Source organism: Pseudochaenichthys georgianus, chromosome 9 (assembly GCF_902827115.2).
Source record: "Pseudochaenichthys georgianus chromosome 9, fPseGeo1.2, whole genome shotgun sequence".
Lineage (NCBI taxonomy): Eukaryota > Metazoa > Chordata > Actinopteri > Perciformes > Channichthyidae > Pseudochaenichthys > Pseudochaenichthys georgianus.
The window spans coordinates 46,300,611-46,319,163 of NC_047511.1; the positions used below are offsets into that span (position 1 = coordinate 46,300,611).

General features: G+C 43.8%; 1 protein-coding gene across 1 annotated transcript; it reads left to right on the forward strand.

Moving 5' to 3' along the window:
- The first annotated feature begins 4,219 nt into the window (after window positions 1-4,219).
- Window positions 4,220-7,959, forward strand: LOC117452236 (keratin, type I cytoskeletal 13-like). The gene is made up of 7 exons (XM_034090740.2): window positions 4,220-4,904; window positions 5,688-5,770; window positions 6,175-6,331; window positions 6,486-6,647; window positions 7,121-7,246; window positions 7,361-7,581; window positions 7,802-7,959. The coding sequence occupies exons 1-7, from the start codon at window positions 4,470-4,472 to the stop codon at window positions 7,917-7,919; spliced, it is 1,302 nt and encodes a 433-aa protein (XP_033946631.1). The 5' UTR covers window positions 4,220-4,469; the 3' UTR covers window positions 7,920-7,959.
- Window positions 7,960-18,553: the final 10,594 nt, after the last annotated feature.

Sequence of the window (18,553 nt, forward strand, 5' to 3'; positions counted from 1 at the left end):
TCTCTCCCCTGGTACTCTTTCCCCTGGTACTCTTTCACCTGGTACTCTTTCCCCTGGTACTCTTTCACCTGGTCGGAAGTAAATCGTTTTTTGTTTTTGGCCACTTCAACACTTTACATATACAAGACAAGAAACTTTTCTTTTTCGCGAAAAGCTTTTAAGTTAATAACCATTATGCATTTAATGTATCTATATGGCCTTTGATTCAAAAACAGAGCAGCACTCCTTTCATGTCAGGTGTTGGCTTTGGAAGCAGAGATGTTCCCCCTTTCAAAGCCAAAAGATAAAAATAACACACCTCTTCAACAAACATGTTCCACATTGTCTAAATTGAAGTTAAATTAAATGTTAAGAAAGTTGGCGTGGCACTTACCTGTCAGTTTCCTCTGCAGCAGCTGCACATGATGCACGCCTGCAGCAGAATTCCACACATTTCACACCCAACATTCAAATCATTAAATCATTAAATCATTTTTGACATTGCTCCAGGATGCATTTATGTGAACAGAGCCATCCGTTTATGTGCCTGTCATGTGATCGCTGTTATTACTTTAATACATGAAGTAAAACTTGGAGTGATGCAATACGTTTAATTTGTATGAGTCCGTCTCGTCCCATAATGCAGTGCAAAGCAACTTTTAATAGACTTATCAAGTTTGATTAACCTGTTAAGTCTGGCAGGTTGGCAGCCTGGCAGGTTGTTAAATGTTAAGAAGCCCTGAGATCCAGTTTCGCGGGCGGGCGCCCGCGAAACTGGATCTCAGGGCTTCTTAACATTTAACAACCTATTAATGTGTCACACCCACTTCACGGGAAGAAACTCAGCTAACTGATGATATGAACCATTTGTACCGGAACAAGTCTAACGCAGAGCCTCTGAATTAGCCCTGAGCAAAAAAATGCTAACGCACTTAGCACAGAACTCACATTGGAAATACTGTATTACTTATTGGATCTGCACAAACAAGATATCAGATATATAGAATTCCACAGATTCTAGAGGTATAAGTATCTCAGGGCAGCAAAGGCAAACCCAGACAACACGCCGCCTAGCTTTACGGAGCCAAAACGGAAAATATGTCTTGCCTTTGCTGTTGTTCTGATCAAAAGTTGTGTTCAATGGCATTAAAACGATAAAAACGCTTCTGAAGGTTAATCCAATGTCTCTGTGTCCCTTTGAAATGATTAATGATAATCCATCATCATATTTATGGCTATAACCTAATTTTCAGTTTTCAGTTTTCAGAGCGTATAGCTTTCGGTTTGGGCAAGCTGCGTGCGCATCACTCTCATTCCTCAATGGTAATGTTTAGATGGATGTTAGGAACTTCCCCTTCGATTATATTGGCTCTAACGGTTTAAAGGAGATCTCAATCATCAAAATCGACGAGATATGGTAAATCCTCCCAAATGACCCCAGAAGTGTTTTTTTTTACTAAACCTCTCTAAAAAGGTCAAATGTCACTTGTTTTGCATCAATCTTGATACAGGGTACTTATTATATGTTATAGTTTGGATTCCTAAAGCTTTTAGTCTACTATCCCATCATTGAAGGGTGGTTTTCACGATAAGTAATGTTTATCTTTTGACTGAAACTATAATTTACAGTTTTTTACTATGTTCAATCTGAATTTATTTAAAAATAAAAACATCTATATTGATTCTGATCCGATCTGATACAGAGGGTGAAAAGAGGTGCTGCAGCACAGGCAGTGTGAGAAAAATAAAGAGTGTTTTGATCATTAAAGCATGGAGACATGTCCCAGTAGAGACACTACATACAAATAGGAACCTCAAAGTGAGCATTATAGGGCCCTTTAATATATAATATATATTGTATACACTACTATAAAAATACTTACTTTAAAATGTACATTAGTGAAAGCTTGCAAACGTGTTGCTTCATATTATATTGTATTTTCTTAAAATCTTAATTTGTAAATCAGGCTAACTAATGCTTTTAGAAAGATGCAGTGTAGTAAAAAACATTAAGCTGTCATCAAATCAAATCAAAGTTTATTTATAAATCACATTTAAAAGCGATTTTTGGTCGGGCCAAAGTGCTGTACATGTAATAAATACTACAATCACTTAAAAACACATTACTACAATCACAATAAGAGACAATAAATTACAACAGATATATAGAAAACACAGGGAAAAGTCAGGAGTCGTGCTCCGCTCTGACTAAAAGGCCAGGGAGAAGAAGTGTGTTTTAAGAGTAGTTATGGTTTTGGATTTTTGTTTTCATTTTCCACCTTTTGTTTTGAAACGTTTTCCTCCTTGTGTCTGTCTGATCCTCCTCCCTGTGTTTGATTTCCTGTCGTTAGTTTCCCTCCTGTGTCTGATTGTGCCTCATTGTGTTCACCTGTTGCCCTTGTGTTTCTGCCTCCCCTGCCAGCTGTGTCTTGTCCTGTGATTACCCTTCTGTGTATTTAGTCTTGGCTTCCCCTGTGCTCCATGTCTGTTCGTCGTCATTTCATGTCCCTGTCACCTATGCTTGTCCGTGTCTCCTGCCTGTTCCCGTCGTAAGTTTGTTCCTGTCTGTCGTGCTCCCCGGTTTTTATTCTGTTAATTAGTTTCTTGTTTTTTCCTGCCTTCGGCTTTTGTTAATAAAGCTCGCTTTTTGTTACCTTACCTTTTTTAGTCTTTTTTTAAAACTGCACTTGGGTCCCATTTTCCACACACCCTGACATAAGCATGAAAAGGAACGAGTAAAGTAAAATTAAGTGTAGTAATCACATTAATATGAATTCCTTCACTGTATTGTTATTATCCTGTTAAGGCTCACCAAACAACATCTTATTGGCAAAGCTTGTTCACAAGATTTTAAGAGTCTTGAATTAATCTGGTAATGGTTTTAATAAAATACACCACAGCGCCTTTTAAGTGCAATAAGCTCTAAATCCTCAATGCAGGGAACACATTTCCAGGCCTCTTTGGAGGATCTTTTGCATTCTTGACGGAATATAATCAAACTGTTTGCTTAGGTTTAGGCAGCTCACAAAGACTGATCAAACAAGAGGTTTAGTGTCCTTCTTCACTACTCAATAACCAAGAGTTACCCAACACTGCACTCGTAAAAATTGAAAGAGGATCCAAGGATGTTTTGGAAATGACTGCTGCTATGTGGTTTTTAATGCTGGGAGGGGATTTAAGATCTAAATGTCATCCATGTCTGAACTTGCCCTGTCAACCCGGTATCATGGCAAGACGTGAACATGTAATAAATAATAATAATATATTTAATTTATATAGCGCTTCTCATCTGCCAAGACAAATCTCGAAGTGCTTCACAACAAGGGATACTGATACACTTTGAGAGATTAAACAAATAATTGTAATAATAAGAAATAAAAAAATAAAATATAAAATAGAGTACAAAAATAAAAGTCGGAGATAGCGATAAAAATGGCAGTACTCCAGGTGTACCGTGCTCAAAGTTTATTCGAAGGCCTGCCGAAAGAAGAGGGTCTTAAGGCCGGTTTTGAAGACCTCGGTGGAAGGGGCAGATCTCAGCTGATCTGGGAGGGAGTTCCAGAGGCGCGGGGCGAATGAGCAGAAGGCTCGGTCTCCCATTGTTCGGAGACGTGTACGGGGGATGTAGAGAAGAGGAGCGTGGCTGGAGCGGAGAGAGCGGGTAGATGTCTGGGTATGAATGAGGTCACAGAGGTATTTTGGGCTTTGTCCATTCATGTGACGATTTACCATGCTGGGAGACGTGAATATGTCACGGTTTTGTCCCTTCAAAACATGACAGTTACACGGTATTGTTAACCAGTGGAGAAATACCCAGAAGTGCCAAGCAAAGGCTCTACTGCGCCTATTGGTCGGTTTTTATTGTCAAAATTAGATGTTTTTAATTTATTTTGTAATCCTCGCCCTCGATTTCGCCAATTTTCTTGTGGCCTGAGCTGGTCGACACCTCTTTCAGCAGAAACAAAGGCTACGATGTTAATCCATTTGTGTTGTTGTGGAAATACCGGAAGTGACGTTGTGTGATCGCTTAGCAACTGAACTCCGTGAAAAATAAACACCACTACGGTTCAAGGGTCAAGGGTTTTTGTTATCAGATGCTAGCTACAGTGTAATTTTGGCATTTCAAATCTTAGATCCCGAGCTCCTCCAACAGTGCAACATAATATAAATAGGACATAATAAGAAAATCAATAAAGATAAATAAAAAAGAGTGCAAAATGCACCACTTTTGGTTCAAATTATGAAACCAGTAGATTTATTCATTTATTTATTTGTGTTGCCCCAGCTAAATCGATGTTAATCCATGTATGTGGTTAAACAAGTTAAACAAGGACAGGTGCCTCCTCCTCCGAAGACTTGGCACAAGCTTGCCATCCTCACTCCTCCTCCGACCTCCTCAAACTGTATAAAAAAATGCAGCCGCTCTGAGCTCTTCACTTTCTCCTCTGAATTTGAAGCAGATAGACATTCCTCCTTCACTTCCAGGCACAATGTCGTTTGGCTTTGTTCGCAGTGCTAGAAGCCAGTCTGGTGGATCTCGGGGTTACACCAGTGGCTCCATGTACGGTGGTGCTGGAGGCTCCTCTGTGAAAATCTCCTCTGGAGGTGGAGGTGCCTATGGCTTCAATTTAGGTGGAGGAGGTGGTGGAGGTGGGGCAGCCATGTACTCCTTCACCTCTAGTGGTGGAGGTGGGGCAGGCATGTATAGCGGTGGAGGGGGTGGCGTGGACATCTCCGCCAACGAGAAGGTAACCATGCAGAATCTCAACGACCGTCTGGCATCCTACCTGGAGACGGTGCGCAACCTGGAGACGGCCAACGCTGAACTGGAGCTGAAGATCAGACAGTTCCTGGAGAGCAAGGCCTCCCCGTCCTCCAGAGACTACAGCGCCTACTATGCCACCATCGCAGAGCTGCAGGGAAAGGTAGGCATCCCCTCAACATTTGGTGACGTATATGTTGAAGACCTATCGTACGATGGTATGATAACCAACGCTTATTCCTTAATCATCTTTATTAGTTGTTTCGACTATAAAATATCTATAAAATATATCAGATTACTGTAAGTGGAGTTCTGTAAAAGGGTCAAGTAGTAGTCAAATGACTTGATGGTGAATTGTTTTCACGTATGCGACTTATCTTACAATATACAGACCAGACTATGACTGCAACTAACAAGATAGTGTAACAGCATACTAAAAAGGCATCTAGTGACTGCAGTTGACATTTTTTCTCATTGTGCAACACAAGAAGAGTTTGAAAAGTCACATGTCAGCGTCACCTGCTGATTCAATCATGAGCTAAACAACAGTCAACGCATCCAAATCTTTAAGCTGATAAAGATACATCTCCTTCAACCTTTACTCTTAAAGTCAATTCAATTATAAATTGCAGCTTGCAGCTCTGTGATGTATGCATAAAGCATGCAACAGTATGCACTTTGAAAGATAGAAATTAGTTCTCAATTTGAGGAAAACATAGTTTATATTAAGTTACTTCAACATAAATGCAGAATTGTTATCTAAATATGTCATAGCATTCCCTGATTCTCACACACTGTTGCCATTGGGAGCAATTTGGGGTTTGACATGTTGCTGCAGGGCCCAGGGATCTAACCACTGACTCTCTTATTGGTGGACAGCTGAGCAACATGCTGTCCAATCCATTTAAAACCACATTTCTTTCTTCTGTTTCTTCTTATCTTCTAGATCGTATATGCTACCTCAGTTAATGTTGGCATGTACCTCTCCATTGACAACGCCAAGCTGGCTACCGAAGACTTCAGGCTCAAGTACGTGAATTCATTAATAAAATAAAACATCACTCTTGTTCTAATTGCAGACCGCTTCAAAAGGCAATTGGTGCATCCAAGTGTTTTCTTGAAAGTTCCCAATTTCCGGTATTGGGAAGTTATTCTTCCCCCCTCATAAGCTTAGAATACGTTTTCAGAGCATTCAAAAACAACTCAAAGAGGCCCTATTATGCATGTTTGGGGCTTTCCCCTTCCTGTAGTGTGTTCTATAGGATGGTCTGCATGTATATGGTCTGCAAAGGCTACAAATTCAAAGTTCCCTCCAGAGGAAGTTTCTCTCCCACACACATTAAATTAGTATTATAGAGCCCCTTAAAGCAAATAAGAGGTACATTTTTGGATAGGAAAAGATTCGGAAATTAAAAAGCATTTTCCTCCTGAAGGTTTGAGAATGAGCTGTCCATGCGTCAGTCGGTGGAGGCGGACATCGCTAGCCTGAGGAAAGCCCTGGACGAGCTGACCATGGGCCGGTCCGACCTGGAGATGCATATCGAGGGTCTGAGAGAGGAGATGATGTTCCTCAGGAAGAACCATGAAGAGGTCAGTGAGCACTCAGACAGTTGCTAACACGTTTCTAAATTGTCTTTTTGTGGAGGGAACCAGGAAATTGCTAACTTCAGGGCCAGAAATACGTCTTGCTGCACCACTCATGCATCTACTTGTTTCCTGTTTTCTGCTTGCTATTTCCCTGCAGGAGCTCCTTGCAATGCGACAAAACTTGACCGGCGAGGTGAACGTAGAGGTGGAAGCGGGCCCAGGTGTGGACCTCGGTAAGATAATGGAGGAGATGAGGGGGCAGTACGAAGCTGATGCCGCCAAAAACCGCAAAGTACTGGAGCAGTGGTTTAAAGAAAAGGTAAGGACATTCTTTTTTCACTAACCGATGGTGAGATGAGTGGAGGGGGAGACCGGGGTTGGTTAGCATACAGCTAACCTTTGGCGAGTGTCCAAATATAAAAATACTGTTATCTTTATTTTAAAACATCTGTTCTTGTAACATTTAACTTTAACCAAAAGCAAAACTGAGTGAGATATTTAAATGGTGCCACTACTAGTACTAGTTGAAACAGAAGTCGGCTATATTTGATTAGCTAGCTAACATTCTTTCAACACAAAGTTTAGTCAAATTAGCAAATGATTGTAAATTACTAAAAATGTATGTTTTTGATTTATGGCGCCCATTTTTGGAGCTAACAGCTAAAGCTGATGGTGGTTCTTTTGAGTGACATTCGTATTACTTCAGGCTATATTCAGTACAAAATATTTCTTTGAACGATCAATGGCAAAATAAATCACACATTCGTACTAATAAATTGGGTTTGCATACAGACAGAGTTAATACAGAAAGAAGTGTATGAAAGAACCGAAGTCATCAACACTTCCAAATCGGAGCTCACGGACCTAAAGCGCACGCTGCAGGTGCTGGAGATCGATCTGCAGTCACAGTTCAGCTTGGTGAGCGTCCCATCACTGATATTCTTTCTTTCTATGTAATGTAACATCCTCTATGTTTTTCATCTCCTCCTGTGGGTTGACAAATGAACCAAGTGTTTCTCTGTGCTTTTCCAGAAATCCTCACTGGAGAGCACGCTGGCTGAGACTCAGAACCGCTATTCCATGACGCTGTCGGGCTACCAGATTCAGGTGATCAACATGGAGGAGCAGCTGATGCAGCTCAGGGCTGACCTGGAGAGGCAGGGACAGGAGTACCAGATGCTGCTGGACATCAAGACCCGCCTGGAGATGGAGATCGCCGAGTACAGGAGGCTGCTGGACGGAGAGGGCGGCGGGTAAGAATGAACTATTTTATCAGACATCTGACCACTAGCTCAGTAATGTCGTAAAGGACGTAAAAACAAGTTCATGAAACATATTTGGGAACGTGTATAATTTTAATTTTACTTCAGAACCGCAAATCGTTTCTGCACTTTAACCAAATAAGAATTCTTACGGTTGATTAAAGATCTAAAGGATAAAAGTGCCGGCTCAAAATTGTTCTCTCTCCTGCAGCGTCTCTGTCTCGGAATCTGTCAGTACCTCCAAGACTATCACCAAATACGTCACGGTGACAGAGGAGCTGGTGGATGGAGTCGTGGTAAGCTCCTCAGAGAGCGTCATCCAGGAATGAGCGGCAGCAGGGGGCACTGTCCCACACAGCTCTCACAGCATTTCACAATAAAAGTCTGCTGAGGTGCTTAAAAAAGATGTCTTGTGTTTTCTGTTCAAACTAAAGTCACACTTCCTCTAATGGCCACAAGGTGCTGCTATAAGAACACCTTTTGATCAAATGTTAACGTTGTGTATTATAATATTCTTGATGAGAGCCAATCACAGACCAGATGACAATTTTTGGTTTATTTTTACAATTATTCTTATATCGCATAATCTTTTTTGGGCCAATAGTAAATTAATAGTTATATTACTATTATTATATATATTTGGCAAGCTCCTGTTTGTTAAAGTGGACCTATAATGCCAAATATATTGGCTTAGTTTTGTATCATAAAGATAAAGCAACACTTTCTCAGAATAAAGCAAAACTATGAGTTTAAAAGAAGAAAAAAAACTGAGTCAAGCAAAATAAAATAAATTTCAAAAATAAAACTATAAGTTGCAAACAAATCATTTGTGTAATCATGTAAACTATAAGTCTTTTTTCTTTGTTTTAACATAGGTTTTTGTTTGCAGTTCTCTTTGCTTCTTTCTCAATGATCAGACTTGTGCTCTCGCTGCAGCTTTCTCTTTTAAGGTCCCTCATTTTTTGTTTGAGATTCTGACACAAACCTCCCAGGTGGGCGGGACTTTCAGGGGTGCGTCCCCATTGGCTACTCAGTTTTTTGAGTGACAGCCCACAGTGCAGGCAGCTGCGGTGCGGTAGCTGAGCGTGGACAGAAGACCCCAGATCAGTGGTGCGGTTCTAGACCAATTTGACTGGGGAGGCCACTGGGGGGCCAGTTATTTTCTGAGGGGGGCTCAATAAATGCAGGACGAAAAAGAGAACTATACAGTATGAAGTAATTGCGTATAAGAAAACAATGCAATACAGTTATTGGTATTTGTTTCAGTACACTTATTTATTTTAGATAGATCTTATAGTTATTACTGTTAGCTTCAGCTTAAGTTATGGTGCAATGTTTGCACTAACACCATATTTATATAAAAATAAAGGCAATGAACAGTTACATCTCTACTTTACATAAGGGTGTCTGCACAATCTCACATTACGGCAATAAAATCCTGAGTACCAGAAAATATACATTTAAAAAAACAAAAAAAAGCTTTTTAATGCGAAATGTATATCATTTTCTCACAGGATATAAAATGAGACAACACCCATCCATTGTGTATGAATACTTCAGCTCTTCAGACCAACATAGTAAGATGTGAGCATGTTCCTAATTGTGTTGACATGCAGCCTAGGTCTGGTAAAAGCACGTCTGCCACTTTTATATTGTAGAATTTGTTAAATTAAAGCAGTCTTTAATTGTTTGTCCTAAACATAGCAATATATGCTTTTGAAACATGTCTTTGAAAAATAATAGTATACAGTTTATATTGTGTATCACCTTTAGCTTGAAAATACATCGATGTGTTTTTTTTATCTAGAAAATAGACAGACAGACACTTTATCAATCCCAAATTGGGAAATTATTTAACAGCAGCAGTGTGTTCAGGTATTAAAATATGTAAAGTTGGAACAAAGTATAAACTACACATCACAAGTATAATGCACAGCAATCCATAAGATGAGTCCGATATGTTCATGAAACTCCCCAGGAGACACCGACACTAACGTGGCCGAGTGGACTCCGGAGTTTGCAGCATGAGTTGCACTGTATGATCTGTGGTGTAGTGGGCTGTCACTCAAAAGCTGAGTAGCCAATGGGGACACACTCCTGAAAGTCCCGCCCACCTGGGATGTTTGTGTCAAAATCGAAAACAAAAAATGAGGGAGCGCAAAAGAGAAAGCTGCAGCGAGAGCAAAAGTCTGATCATTGAGAAAGAAGAACTGCAAACAAAAACCTATGTTAAAACAAAGAAAAAATACTCCGTTTACACAAATGATTTGTTTGCAACTTATAGTTTCATTTTTTAAATGTATTTTATTTTGCTTGACTCAGTTTTTTTCTAATTTTAAACTCATAGTTTTGCTTTATTCTGAGAAAGTGTTGCTTTATCTTTATGATACAAAACTAATCCCATACAATTCACTTTTGTACGTCTTTTATACATGAATATGTGTCCCTGGCAGAGGTTGCATTAACCGAATATATTCCGTCGATGACGGATTTTTTTTAACGATGACGGAAAAGGTTGGAGCAGATATTTCCAATTATTTTGAAATAGAAAATGGTATTCCCCAAGGGAGTGCAGTCAGTCCAACATTATTTAACATCATGATTAATGACATATTTACAAGCTTAGACACATGCATCCAACCGGCTATATACGCAGATGATGGGGCTATTTGGATGAGGGGAAGAAATGCCCCATACATACTGGAGAATATAGGTAGACAAAGGTGAATGAGTTCAAATACCTAGGACTGTGGTTTGATAGCAAATATACATGAAAAATGCATATTAATCAAGTGGAAACAAAATGCAAAAAAGTATTAAATCTATTACGAGCTGTAGCTGGATACAACTGGGGCGCAGACAAACAAGCATTAATAGACAGATCAATTATGAGGTCCATAATAGACTATGGTTGTGTAGAGTGTATGGAGCAGCAGCAAAAACATAGCTTTTAAAAATTGATAGATTACAATATAAAGCATTGCGGCTGTGTATTGGAGCTATAAAGTCATCCCCTATTAATGCAGTTCTGATAGAAGCAGGAGAGATACCTCTGGAGATCAGAAGAGAGAAACTTGCTCTGTCATACTGGGTCAGGCTACAAGGAAGTGGAGAGGAACATATCACAAACAGAATACTGCAGGATTGCTGGGAATATACAAAGTTCCAGGGACGTGGGTTTGGCTGGACGAGTAAGGAGAGAACGAGGGCATATGGAGTGGAGACCATAGTTTGCCAAAGCAAGCCCATTTAGCCGTGTTCCCCCATGGCTTTCCCCAGAAGCTAACATAGATGTGAGTATCATAGAAAGGAAAAAAGAGTGGCAAATAAATGAAGTGGGAATTAAAACGAGTATGTACCTGAACGAAAAGTATTACAATTACCTCAAAATATACACAGATGGTTCTAAGAAGCAAGAATGCGTGGGGATAGGTGTGTATATCCCAGAATTGAAAATAAGATATCACATTGGGCCCCACCACCAGGCCCAGGCCACGTGCAACATTCTGCTGCAGTAGAATTCACTATTTGATATAACACTAACATTCCTGACAATAGACCTCAATAGTCATCTTTGCTGAGGTTTTTCATTTCACTCCTCTTTTAGCTGACATTCAATAAATGGAGGTACATTTTTAGCAGCTATTCATACTAAATCAGTTGTCCCTCCCCCTGGTGCAGTGGTTCTCAAACTTTTTCTGCCAGGCCCCCCCTTTGGAGAAAAAAAAAGGTCGGCCCCCCCAACACAAATAGTCAGGTTCAGTGGCGGCGCCAGAGATTTCTCTAGGGGGTGCTGTGGGATAGCTTGACGTTTCATAGAGGGTGCTCAAACATTTAGGGTTTCCCATTAAGGTACCGGGCGCTACAGAGGAATGTTCTACTGCAACAATCCCCACGCAAATACACAGTGTGACTGTAACAACGAAGGCTCGATAATCAGCTCACGGCATATAGGTGTAAGCAGGGGTCAAGTGCTATTTTTATAGGTGATGTGTGGACCTCACATAGGGGGGTCCGGGAGAAAGCTCCCCCGGGAAGATTTATTTTTAAATATTTAAATTAAATGCATCAATCTGGTGCACTTTGAGAGCAACATGAAGAGATCTATGGATACCTCTCTCAACACCCATATGAAACAGAACTGTAAACAGATTTACTTTTTTCTTTATGGATATTTTACAAACCACCCTTTTAAACTTTATTCTTGTTTTACTCTCATATAGTATTTCATACCTGTTTTTCATTTATTCTCTCATTATACTATAATGATCATATAAACGTGTGCCTCGGAAATAATTGTTTACATTAATGGTGACCAAAACATTTGAGACCCACTGAGATTACACTGAGAGAGTCCTTTAGCTCACTGAGTCTCTCAGTCTGACAGGAGAGGGCTCTCCTCCACTTTGTTGTTGAAAAAACTCCTTATATCTGTTAGCGTAGCTCGCTAGCACCAGAAGCTAACAACAACAATCTCCGGTACCGGTGCGCTCTCTCTCTCTCGCTCGCGCACACAAAATGGCTTGTTCCACACACACAGAGCCGAGCTTTAATGAAACACAGAGACCCAGACGTAATTGTACTGTACTGCATCATATTAATTTCGAATTAATTGAGAACCACTGCTCTATGTTGTCTTTCTCTCCTTTTTTGAAAGCCTGACTTTGTGAGTCGTTGAGACATCGTACACACGTAAGTACTAGCAGCCCTGCTCCTAACATTCTCTCACTCTCTGCCAGAAAGTGCGGTGCAGCACAGCGTTTGTAGGCAGGATCAAACCATTACATGTAAATAGAGGGGGGTGTTCAGAGGCTTTGGATAATTAACTTTTCAAAGAAAATAAGTGAAATGAATCGTAAGTTTAGTGATTACATTATCAATATAACGTTATATTAATGTTAATTATTGATGGTTGATGAAAGGTTACTTAAACATTTCTTCTTAATGTTCTAAAAATGTTTGGGGCCGCTGTCAGTCACGGGCCCTTAGAATCATCCTAACTTTTCACCCCCTGCCTGCACATGAGGGGGTTCAAGGGAATGAGCATGCTGATAAGTTAGCAAAAGAGAAGTTGAAGAATGCAGGGGGTGTGGAGTGAAAGAAAATGTGGAACACATCATATTACACTGCAACATGTACAAAACAGAGAGGGAACAAGTTAACTAATACCTCATTCACACCAATGCAACTCCGGTTCAAGCTCCGTATTAGAGCTTTTCAGGTTCAGAACCGGTTGTTCGGTTTAGTTCTGGCTTTTTTCACACCGCCAAGAGTCCGACTGGTAATGCGTCATTGCGTCATCATTTGCGTCATTACGTAACCGTTTGCGTGCCTGCTTCATAAAGCCAAACCGCGCGGATGAAATCAGTTGCATTCATTTCTTATGGCTCGATCTGCAGATTCATTGCTTTGGTTTTAGACTATATTCTTATAAAAAAGTGTACTCGTGTCAATAAAGTTTTTTTTAAAACACAACTTCTTCCGAGGTCGGTCTTATTTATAAGGTGTACTGAAGCATGAGTGTGGAGTAACGTTGTATCTTTCATTTAAATGAACTGTAACCTTCACCCAGGTGTGTAACAGCTGTTCTCAAATGAACACGTGAAGTAAAGTTTAATATTTATAGTTTTATAGATTTATAATGAGTTATAATGAGAGGTGATCAACGTGAATGCTCAGGTTCCACCTTAACATGCAGACACGTTGCTTCACCATGAGCAGAAACCTTTATATATACAGTCTATGGCAGAAACAGTGAAACTCTTGTTAAGTTCTATTTCGTATATGGCTTCGCCCTCTAAGGCTATCGCTATTGGATAATCCCCCTGCGCCCCCGCGCAGCACTAACAACTTGTAGTCCACGCCCACCCGCTAGGTGGGCCACCCCGCAATCTGCTCCCTCTTTTCTTCAGCAAACCAGCACAGTTACTGAAGCACAGCCATTGAGAATCATCATGAGCAACAACTGCATCCGTGATTGTCCCTCATGTGGCTCTGGGTTCATAATGAGTTATGACCAGCAGAGATAAAAGCAGTATGCGAATCCTGCCTGTGGTCAGAGCACCCGTACGCGGCTCTAAACCAGCAGGTAGCATGCACACACTGCGCCCGTCTCCCCTCGGGCGACAGGAAGCGGAGAGCGGACGCTCTTGCTGCTGCGGCCGAGGAGGACGATTGGCCCGTCCAGGCTTACGAGCCACGGACGGGGCCTCGTGTCCCTGGGGCCGAGTGCCGGGCAGGAGTCCGAAGAAAAGCAACTCCTGCCCCGCCTCCCTCCACGGTTCACCGTTCGGTTCTCCCCTCCCTCCTCTCCTCCGGGCGGGGGAGACAGAGTCGGAGCAGGGTGCCAGCTTGGCGGACGAACATGCTTTCCCTCTCTCCGTCACCACAGCGCGGCGGTGAATAACATCACGCTGCTCTCCAACTCGGTGGTGACACTGGTAGAGCGGTCCACCACCGAGGCAGAGGAAATCAGCAAGGCGGCCAGCATGGCGCTCATTCTGGGCGCGTCCGTCGCTGTCTCCCAGGCGAGGATTTCCGCGTGGGTGACACAGATCCAGCGCCACCTCTGGCGGAAGCAGGCGTCTGTTACGGAGAAGGCCAGAAAAAGTGCTACTGGACGCTCCAATCAGCCCGGACGGGCTGTTCGGACCCCAGTTCCACGCCATGGTGGAGTCCATGAAGACGGCCGCAGAACAGGTGGACGGCATTCGCCAGCATGTACAGCTGGCTCCAGCCTGCTGAGCGCCCACAGCGGCACGAACGCCCGCAGCAGCTGCGGCGTCCACAGGAGGCCGCAAGCGGAGAGACGCCCACAGCAACCGCCTTGGCATAAGACTCGCCCTTCGGCGGCTGCAGGGGCTCCGTCACACGTCTCAGCTCCCCCACCACCCAAGAGACAGGGTCTCCCGGCGGCGAGTCAAAGGGGAGTGAGGCTCCCCCGCTCCTGGTCTGCTCCGCGAGAGCCTCCGAGGAAGCAGAGCCAGTAATTAAGCCAGCTGCCACTAATCTGTTGATTAAGTAGACAGCAGGGCTCACTTTATTCTTCTGTCCGAGATACGCCTCCTACACACGGTCATAATAACCCATGAGCGCCGTTATAACGCCTCATGTGGACAGCACTGCACACAACTCCACTCATCCCCTGAGCGTGTACACGCCTCATGATGACAGCTGTAGTGAAACGCAGTGTGTGGAGACTTCCTCGCAGCCCTTTCGCCTCACGGGCAGCTGCGGCGAGGGCAATGGCGTGGCTCGTCACCATGACGACCATTACAGCACATCACAGAGAAGCTAGAACGGGGGAATGAGCAGTATTCCAGGCTGAGTGCCCCCAGCGGCAGTGCCCGCAGCGCCACGGCGCCAGGGCTTGCTGCAGAAGCCTGCTGGTTTTAACCTATCGGTTAATTAACTGCAGAGCTCGCTAATTAAGCCGGCTGCCACTAACCTGTTGATTAAGTATAAGCAGGGCTCGCTGCAGAAACCTGCCGGTTTTAACCTCGGTTAATAACCTGGAGAGCTCGCAGCATTCCTCTGTCCGAGACACGCCTCCTACACACGGTCATAATAAACCCATGAGCGCCGTTATAACGCCTTGTGTTGACAGCACACACCTCTCATCCCCTCATGATGAGAGACGGAGTGAAATGCAGAGTGTGGAAACTCCCTCGCTGCCCTTTTGCCTCACGAGCATGCGGCGGTGATGGCGTGGCTCGTCACCATGATGACCATTACGGCACATCACAGAGAAGCCTCTCCCCCCAGCAGTTCCATGGGATACAAGAAACACTCCTGTCATCCCAGGAACAGTGTCTCGCCCCGTTGCTGTACAATCAAACATGTGTGGATTTGCACAGACAACAGGCCACGGCTCTGGAAGCAGCCTACCTCAATCTCCAGGGAGGAGTACGATCTGTGCAGCTTCTGAACGCAGCCAGGCGGCTGCTGTTCTGGGCGCGCACACACGTTGCTCTCCATCAGAGGAATGTATATTCCCGGCAAAATTAACAGAGGGGCTCGCAGAACGCAGCAGCCGTTGTATGCGAGGAGTATGGAGACTCAGACCTGTGTCACGCACACTGGCGCCTCAGTGGGATTTGGCTTGGGTGTTACGCGCACTAAAGCAAAGCCCCATTTGAACCTGATCAGGTTACCCTTAAACTGTTTTCAGCCAAAGTAGTACTACTTTTGGCTCTATCAGAGAAAAGGGTGAGTGATTCGTCTGCTCTCTCTGTGGCTCCGTCAGCTCTCCGGATCCAAGGAGATGGCAGTTCAGCTGTTTTACGCCCTAACCTGGCTTCATGCCTAAGGTCATCACAACTCTTTTAGGTCAAGAGTGATCACCCTGGCTGGCTTATTCCTCCCTCCTTACAGGTCGGAGGAAGAAGCCACGTCTCATCTCCTCTGTCCTGTGCACGCGCTGTCTTGCTACAGTATGTGGCGCGCACGGCGGCCTGGCGCCGTTCTCAGCGCCTGTTTGTGCACTATAGAGAGCGCTCGATCGGGCAACCTCTGTCTGCACAACGGCTGTCACACTGCTGTGTGAGGCTGTGTTGCAGGCATATGTCTCCTCTGGGGTGGAGCCCCCGGAGAACATCAATGCGCACTCCACCAGAGGGATTTCCTCCTCCACGGCTTTGCACGGAGGAATGTCAGTGGAAGATATTTGCACTGCTGCATCTTGGTCTTCCCCCTGTTCATTTATTCATTTTTATTTGAGGGATGTCTCCCATTCCTCTCTGACTCAACCTGTACTGGGTGTCGGAGTGAGTGACGTCAGGGAGCCAGCTGTGCGCCTCTCTCCTGCCTCTCGGTACGCGGAGAGCAGCCTTTTCCCCTCTTATAGGAGGGATGTTCCTTTTTCCTCTGACACACTTTGTGCGGAGTGCCTGGTCAGAGTGAGTGACGTCAGGGATCCAGCTGGGCACTCTCCTACCTGTCTGACACGCAGAGAGCTGCTGTTCCCCCTCTCTGATCGCTGGACAAGGTGGGACCTTCGTCTCTACTTTCTCACAGCGGCTGGTATGTATTGTTCCCAGCCTTCACCCCGTCGGGAAGATAGGCATGTTTTGCTATGTTCCAGGGACGGTGATGCGCCATTACGCATGGCACAACAGGCAGGGGGTGTTATCGAGCAGGTGTGTCTGTGCTTCTAGTGCTGGACGGACCCAGTGGGGCGCAGACTACATCATGCTTCGCCCTTAACCCAATAGCGATAGCCTTAGAGGGCGAAGCCATATACGAAATAGACTGAGGTTACCTACTGTAACCCAGCTTCTATGAGTAAATGGCGCAGCCCTCTAAGCGCCGGGCCCCACTGGCTCTACGAATAGCTGAAGAAAAGTTATTTTGTATGGGAGCAGATTGCCGGGCCTCCTTCCTATTTATACCGGAAGGAGGCCCGAGGGTGGGGCCCACCTTGCGGGTGGGCGTGTACTACAAGTTTTCAGTGCTACGCGGGGGCGCAGGGGGATTACCCAATAGCGATAGCCTTAGAGGGCTGCGCCATTTACTCATAGAAGCTGGGGTTACAGTAGGTAACCTCAGTTTCTCCATCGTTGTGTACAAACTGGATAAAACGCGGGCTTTTTGTTGTTGTTTAGAAGTTGATCCTGTCTCTGCCCCCGCCTCTGAACACGAAAACCCGATGCTTTTCAAGCTCCAGCTCCGAACCGGCCCTGAAACACCGTTAGTGTGAATGAGGTATAAGAGACAGGGTCAGAGAGGCAGGAAGGGAGTGGAGCCTGATGGGGATACTGGGAACAGAAGGTGAGGGGATAAGAGCTACCAGGGAGGCCATTATTAAGTATTCAAGTGAAACAGGATTGATTGGAAGAATTTAAAACAATGTAAATATAGTGGTATAATTCCACAAGTGGCAGGCCCGGACTGGCCATCGGGAGGACCGGGAGGTTTCCCGATGGCCTGGCCTGTTAAGTGGCCTGCTGGCTTGAGGATTTTTTTGTGTGTATGTATTGTGAACGCAACGCTGCGCAAATGTGGGTCTGACTCTGCCTCACAGAGGGTGACTGGCTGTCTACATGATGTGGCCTGCCGACATGGCCACTTTCATACAGACCATACACTAATGCCCTCGATTGGTCTCTGTGTGTCATTCAAGCTCGGGAGGGTGTGGCGCGAGCGAGTGAGATAAAGCGCGCGCACCGGTTACGTATATTGTTGTTGTTAGCATCTGGTGCTAGCTAGCTGCGCTAACGGATATAAGGAGCTTTTTCAACAACAAGGTGGAGGAGAGTCCTCTCCTGTCAGACTGAGAGACTGATAACTACAGCTCAGGTGAGGCAAAGGACTCTGAGTGTTTAGATAGTTAACTTAGTCCAAGTTATCTCAGTGGGTCTCAAACGGTTTGGTCACCATTTATGTAAACACATATTTCCATTTGAGGGGGGAGTGATTAGTAAAAAACGCATGAATAATAATAAAAAAAACGTTAACTAGGTGAAAAAAGGTAAGATACACTTTAAAAACTTGTTGAGAGCTAAAACTAGTCTTTGCTGCTGCCTCAAAGAGGAGAAGGGGGGAGAAGAGGGAGACAGGTGAGGCTGGTTCAGGAGCAAAGACACACTCACAACTATAAATGAACCAAAAACAAATAAATAAACAAGATTCAATGTTTTTTCATATTGGATATGGTCGGTTATTGGTTATGGCCATGTTTTTATGATTTTATGATTATTTAAATGTATACAGTTATGTTTCATATGGGTGTAGTCTCTTTATTTCCCCCTCAAAATGCACCAGATTGATGCATTTAATTCCAACATTTAAAAAAAAAAAATCTCACCGGGGGGCATGCCCCCGGACCCCCCGATAGGATTTGAGGTCCACCCCCACTTAAAATTGTGCTTTTCTTATATTGTACTTCTTAAATATATATTTACAAATATATTACACAGTAGTATTCATGTGTTAATAAGCCCACTTTTAAAATAAATTCAGTCAA